The sequence below is a fragment of the Bubalus kerabau genome, chromosome 9, assembly GCF_029407905.1.
Source record: "Bubalus kerabau isolate K-KA32 ecotype Philippines breed swamp buffalo chromosome 9, PCC_UOA_SB_1v2, whole genome shotgun sequence".
Classification (NCBI taxonomy): Eukaryota; Metazoa; Chordata; class Mammalia; order Artiodactyla; family Bovidae; genus Bubalus; species Bubalus kerabau.
Window position 1 is genome coordinate 22,676,902 of NC_073632.1, and position 6,849 is coordinate 22,683,750.

A 6,849-nucleotide genomic window follows, 5' to 3' on the forward strand; every position below is an offset into this window, starting at 1 on the left:
GCTCATTTCACATTACGGATTAAACTAACACAACAGAAGCCCACTCTGAGTGTGAAAAGAAGAACAAATGCTGGATTATTTTACAGCTACTCTACTAAAGCCTATTTTACACTGCAGAATACATCCAATATTCTTAATCATAAACACACACAGCTAAGAGAGGGGAAAAAAAAAACAAACTTGAACCCCATAAGCCAAAAATAACCCACTTCTACTAACCTCAGGTACTAGCACATCCCAGGATACAGTACAGCACAGAGGAGGAAGAGGGAAAGACTCAAAGACTCTCCATGTGTCAAGCTCTTTTAGAGCTGAAGACCATTCCCTGTTGTAATCTGAAGCTGCTAAAAATAAAGTCACTAAAATAATACAACAGTACTTTATATAACCTAATGACAAAAGAAACATTTTTTGCTCCTTATCAAGGTTTATAAGGCTAATATTACTGGTATACTAAGTGATAAAATAAAACAAGGCATGGTAAAGACTGCTTTATTGGTGGCAGCTAATACAAGACAATAAATATTGATCCCCAAAGAACTCAGTTATGTATCAGATTACTGGTCCACAGAGAGCTGAATGGAATTGAACCAACTGATTGCTGGGAGGATAAACTCAAGTCAATCCTGCTTCTTGGGAAATGAAGCCACAGCCAGTTCATACATGGCATATGCCGTTCCTGAAAAATGAGAAGAAACAAGAACTTAAGAAATCTTGAGGTTTAAATGTATAAACTCAATATTCCAGCTAAAAAGTTGTAAGGTAAAGGCAATCTTGGTATTAAGACTACTGTTATGAGAACATACAAAAGTATTTTGATAGATGCTGGCAAAATTTAAATATATATATATACAAACACACTTAATGTCATTTCAATATTAGTTAACTTGTATAGGAAGTGTTAGACACAAGAAAATAATGTATTTCCTAACTTAATGGCATGGAAAAATTTTAAATAAGTTAAGAATATATAACCTAAGATTGCCTGAGAAATGCTAAGAATGATTCAAAAGTCAAAGAAGGACAAATATCCAAGGCCTTCCCTGAAGTGTATCATCAATATAAAACCAAGGAGGAGTGACATATAATTTTTAAATAATCAAATCTATAAGTAAGAATTTCTAATTTAGGACTTTACCTTAATAAAGCCCAAATGTCACTCTCTGGTTGTCCATAAACGCCCCTTCACTACACTCAACTCAAGTCAAAGAAGGCACCTTGGCACAAGCAAGGGGACTCTGTGATTAGGGTTCAAATATCAGCTATTCCACAAAGAAGTGATATTATCTTGGGTAATTAACATAACCCCTTCATGGACCACAGCCTGGTCTCAGCGAAGGGGCTTGCATAATTCAATGAATCTATGAGCCAAGCCACGCACAGCCACCCAAGATAAATGGGTCATAATGAAGAGTTCTAACAAAATGTAGTCCACTAGAGGAGGAAATGGCAAACTACTTCAGTATTCTTGCCTCCACCATGAGGGGAGCCTGGTGTGCTGCAGTCCATGGGGTTGCAAGGAGTCAGACAGGACTTAGCGACTAAACAACAAAATTAACGTAACTTCATCTTTAAAAGGAGGATACATTACAGACTTAATACAAGGGTTACAGAAACCCATGTATGTGGCTTTCCTATCAACAGAACGAGCACACAGTAATCACTAATATTATGTTCCCTTCTCCTCTAGAGAGCAATTATTCAAATTCCTAACTCTGCTCCTAGAATACCAATTTGTGATACTCCAATCACAAATACCAATTTGTGATTGCTAATACTGAATAATGGACCCACCCAATTCACAGAAAAAATATCAAAGCGCTTTACAAGTAGTGAAAAAAGGACTGTGTTGCACAAGGTTTTATTTCCATCATAAATACGTATGTACATGGTTTACATGTAAAGTGTGTTTCTATTATGCATCACAGTCAAAATACCTAAGAACCCCTGTTACAGGAGACGGGGTGTAGCAGCTATCTTTGACTCCTCCAAAGGCCTGCACAGCCACCAGAGGCACGCTCCAAAAACCACCTCTATCACAAGAGAATCATCAAACTTCACTGGCTTATGTCTTTTTAAGACACTAAATTGTTCTTATACAATGTGTATCAATCATCTTCTTGAGTCATTGTATGTGAAGCAATTAAGACTGCAGGTTCTGGGGACAGACTGCCTGTGTTAAACACTGGCATAGTGAGAGCAATGACGTTGTTAGCTATCCCTACTATGACTTTGCTATAGAGCAAGCATTCCACCAACTTACCACCAACTGTAAGAATCATGGTGGCTCTATACAGGAGGGCATCAGCTATCCCACCCTTCAGATGCACTGGAATTCCATTATCCTCCTAGGATAAATAATAATAATGAATACATGTGTTATTAGCTTCCAACTAAATGAAAAAGATTAATCCATTCATTTGAAAGTAAGTGGCTTCTTAGACACCTGGAACTGAAATATTCTAAATATCAAAATTAAAAAGGACTGTAAGTTTCCTGATTCTTTCTCTACTGCAACTACTTTTAAAATAAAAACTTCTAAAAATCAACATTTTTATCTTTTAAAGTTAATTTCAGATCTAAAAAAGATGCTCTTTTCACGGAAAATATAAACAGTAAAGCTGTGAAAATATATTAAGTTCATCAATTTTAAAAATGCAGTAATCATCAAACTTTACATTTGGTTATAGGGATTTTCCTTCCCTTAAAAAATGGGGAGAGTATTTTGGTTTATAACCCTAAATTACATCTTTAGTCCCCCCGTCCAGCACCTGGCATATAGTAGATATTTTATACACCTATTAAATATGTTTTATTTTTTGTAGCATACAAGACAGAATTTTTTTTTAACCATTTAAAATTTTCTTTATGAAAAACCAGAGATCACAACAAAACAAAAAATCAATAACCTAACTACTTATAAAAGGTAAACTGATATGTTCCATTAAGTCTTTCCTCATGAGAAATCCACTATTAACAGCAAAATACATATCCTTAATTTTTTAAAGCTTATATTGTCAAAGCTTTTAAATTATGCACATACTTCTTTAATACATGAAATGAGATTGTGCTAGATAATGATCTATCACACTATTTTTCACGCAATACTTATCTTAAAAACCAATGTTAGTCCATTTAAACTTACTTTGTTCCTTTTAATGGCTACATAGCATTCCATTGTGTAAAAAGTGTCATAATTAAATTAGCCAATCCTCTATTATGCTACTATTCTGTATCAAAGATCCTTTTTGTGTGTGTGTGTGTAATTTTTTACTTTTTGGTCACACCTCACAGCATGTGGGATCTTAAGTTTCCCAACCAGCGATCCAACCCATGCCTTCTGCATTGGAAGTGCAGTTTTAACTCTGGACTGTCAGCAAATTCCCTATGTAGCAAAGATCTTTAAAATGGGAGTCCTGGATCATAGCATATGTAATTTGTTTCTAATGATACTATAAACACCCTGTAAAATTTCTATACCAATACTACAACCTGGCATGTATCAATGTACTGTATAGGAATGTACGTATCTCCCATACCTGGCTATCATAACCTATTTTAAATCTTCTAAAGTTTTGACAACCAATCAGGGGGAAAGAGTAGCAACTTGTCATTTTAATTTGCATTTCTTACTGATTTATAGCTCTCTGTATAATAAGGATATTGACTTTTCGTTAATTTTAAAACTTTTCTCTCAATTTGTCACTTAGCTCTTGTAACCACAGAACATTTGAAATTTTCATGTCTCCAAACCGTGCAATTGTTCTCCTTTACAGCTTCTAGGCTTTGTAAAGACTTTCTTAGCATGGCTCCTAAGATTAAACCTGATTGTGGTAATCATTCACGGATATATTAAATGTAACAATGTACACCTTAAGTAAAAATCAGGTACAACCTAAACGCATAGAATTTTTACTTGTCAAACAAACATACCTCAGTAAAACTGGAAAAAATTCTCCTATATTATCTTTTAGTTTTTTTTTGAGGGAGAAGTATTTACATCTAAAATTAATCTTTTAATATAAAATATAGAAGGGATGTAACTTTACTGTCTTCATAAGAGCCAGCCAGTTTTTCCAGTATCAATTTACTGTATCCTTTCCCCACTAATATGAAATACACCTTTAACATGTATCAAGTTTCCATGCATGTATTTGTTCTATTTCTGAGCTCCTTCTATTTGTCCACTAAGGTGCAACTACCTCGAAGAGTACTGATCCAAGGTGACCCCTCCAAAAGAAAGTGTCTTGACCTTTATCCTTCCCCCCTCATTTCTTCTGCTGTCTCAAAGGCCTCCTGGTTATAGCAAATGCCCAGTTAGCTATCAATAGGCAGTTTCTTATTATTCTTTTGCTAACACAGCAATGATTGCTAACAAACAGATTTACCTCCTACCTCCAACTTTCAGTAATCTAATTTTACAAGTAACACCTATAAAATACTTCAATACCTGAAACAGCTTTTGTTTCTCTGGAACCTTATTTTCAAACTGCCTGCGTGAAGAAGTACTTATGGTCCTCTTAGCAATCTGACGGAGAGCCTGAAATTTAAAAATCCATTATGTTAGACTTAGGGCTTAAAGAAACTCTTAACCATTTCTAATCTTTAGTACTACAGAAAAGTGAAACTGACAGTTAAAACATATCTGATTCGTCAATAACAAAGCTATAGACAAGCACTGAGGTTTTCCTCTTCGTTTCCTGTCCATTGCATTTTACATTGCATTCTGAATTACCAAATACATTCAAGAAGTAATTCATGTAGATTTTGAGCGAAAAAAATCATGACCTTTACCTGAACTGAACCAGTAACAATATATGAGGAAAACATACTGATACATAGATATTATAAAAATAAACAATGGTTACAAAAGAACACTAGAATCAAAGTTTTTTATTTAATACTGTACCATATTATTAAAAACCTATTAGTTGGTATCAAATAAACTGGCATGATTCCTATTTAATTAAAATGTTTCCCTCATTACATTTTTCCTCAAAAATCAACAGGGTATAAATATTTTACGAGAGACTTGCGTTACATATTCAGTTGAATTAAAACAACAAATGTGCACTCCATTTTCTAAAATAAATAATATATTGAGAAGATCAAGTCTTACTGGATAATTACCAAAGAAAACGACCACCGTTACATTTTCCTTTTCTTTCTCAACATTTGGGGAAACTATTTCACATGCTCAACGTCGGTGGAGGGGTAAAGGACACTGCGGAAAACCGCCTGGTGATAGCAACACGACCCTTCGGCCATGAATGTTCTTCAAGTCCCACCCAAAATTGAATAGACTGTTTTCAAACTGCCTTTTGACACCCATAAAGCCTACAACCACTGAAACTCAAACCTTTCAGTATCAGAGGATGTATCTTTCCGAGGCTTCCGGGTATCAGAAACTTCCCACCTGGACCCTCAAGACCCTGCAGGGGTGGCGACTTAAGAGCCCCAGGCGTGTGTAACGCACAACCTTCTGGCCTCCTCCCAGGCTTCCTCTCCCTACAGCTATCCAGCACAGCTTGGGGCGAGAGGGATGCACGGAAGGGAAGGAAGGTCAAGCGAAAAGGACACCAACCAAGGTGACTTCCGAAGCCGCCCTCTCCCTTCCTTCCCAGGAGATTTCCGTCCTGACTCTCCAACCTCCGCTCCCAACCCTCCCGCCCTACATCACCATGGCTAGCCGAGAAGCTCCTCACCAGAAGATTCCGTAGCATCTTTGCTCAGTTACTACCCACCAACCGCGACAAGTGACCACCAGCAACGAGAGGGTCCCACGCTGAAACCGGAACTACCTTCTGGCCTTGCGCAAGCGCCTGGAACCCAAATAGTTCCGGGCGGAGGCGGGGCCGGCGCTCCTAACCATAGAGAGCAAAAGAAAAGAGAGGGCGGCCTGCCGGCTGAGGCCGCTCTAGGCGGCTGGCTGTCTCTGCACCTCGGCCTCTTCCCTGAGCGGCGGGATGGCCCAGGAGCTGAGGCTGTGGAGACACAGACGACTTTTGAGACCAGAGAGGCAAGTAGTGAGGAGTTACGTCCTCTTTTTAACTAGCTTAGATAAAATTAATATGAGGCCAGGCTATGAAAGAAAATTAGTTTGTGTATTTTGAACAAGAAGCCGTAGAACTCTGAGCAACCTGGTTTGGCTGGATAAAATACGAAACAAAAAGGGTTAACTCCTCTTACACGGATAAATTTTTTTTTTTTTTCTCCACTGTCGTGAGACCGTTACTGTTCCTTGAGCTGAGCATGTGCCGTGCAGAGCTGCGTCGGGATACCAGTTTTTATCGTCCTCTACCTTTGGATGCTGCAGAACTCCCCATTCATGAAACTCTCCCACAGGGTGGCGAAATTGTGGAAGCTGTTCGCTTGTTTCTCTGAGTCTGGGAGAACGCTGAGAAGAGGGGGAAATTTTAATTGGGGGGCCAGAAACGAGAGGGCAAATTTAGACTCGGGGCTTGCTACCTCAGGCTGGCCGGGCACGTTCCGTGATTGGACTTCCTAAGCACAGATAGTAGTCCTGCTTCAATAACCCCACATGACAAGTGCCCACCCCCAAGCGGCTATAAATATAAAAACAGCTACCCCCAAACTACAATAAATATCTGTCCACCTTTTCACAAACATAATTATTGCATTGTCATTTCAAAAAGAAAGCTGATGATATATGGGGTCAGCTAGGTGAAATGTGTAGATAAAATAACTGAAATTCCTTATAGTCTTTAGGGTTAGAGCCAAGTTACTTGTTCCCAGTTCTTTTCCTCACAAATTTTAATACCCAATTATTTATTAATTTGTATATTTATAAACTATGAATAACCAATTCATCTATTGCCTAGATTGGGG

At 37.9% G+C, this 6,849-nt stretch overlaps 1 protein-coding gene across 1 annotated transcript; it reads right to left on the reverse strand.

Annotated features, from left to right (window-relative positions):
* Positions 1 to 478: 478 nt before the first annotated feature.
* Positions 479 to 5,884, reverse strand: LOC129619625 (cytochrome c oxidase subunit 7A2, mitochondrial). Its single transcript, XM_055534820.1, has 4 exons — positions 5,706 to 5,884; positions 4,451 to 4,540; positions 2,264 to 2,348; positions 479 to 679 (listed from the first exon to the last, which is right to left on the reverse strand). The coding sequence occupies exons 1-4, from the start codon at positions 5,721 to 5,723 to the stop codon at positions 621 to 623; spliced, it is 252 nt and encodes an 83-aa protein (XP_055390795.1). The 5' UTR covers positions 5,724 to 5,884; the 3' UTR covers positions 479 to 620.
* Positions 5,885 to 6,849: the final 965 nt, after the last annotated feature.

Excerpts from the sequence above, each read along its gene's own strand:
- LOC129619625 (XM_055534820.1), bottom strand. Across the intron at positions 2,349-4,450 it reads AGAAACAAAAGCTGTTTCAG|GAGGATAATGGAATTCCAGT; the intron begins GTATTGAAGTAT and ends TATTTATCCTAG. Across the intron at positions 680-2,263 it reads CATGATTCTTACAGTTGGTG|GAACGGCATATGCCATGTAT; the intron begins GTAAGTTGGTGG and ends CTCATTTTTCAG.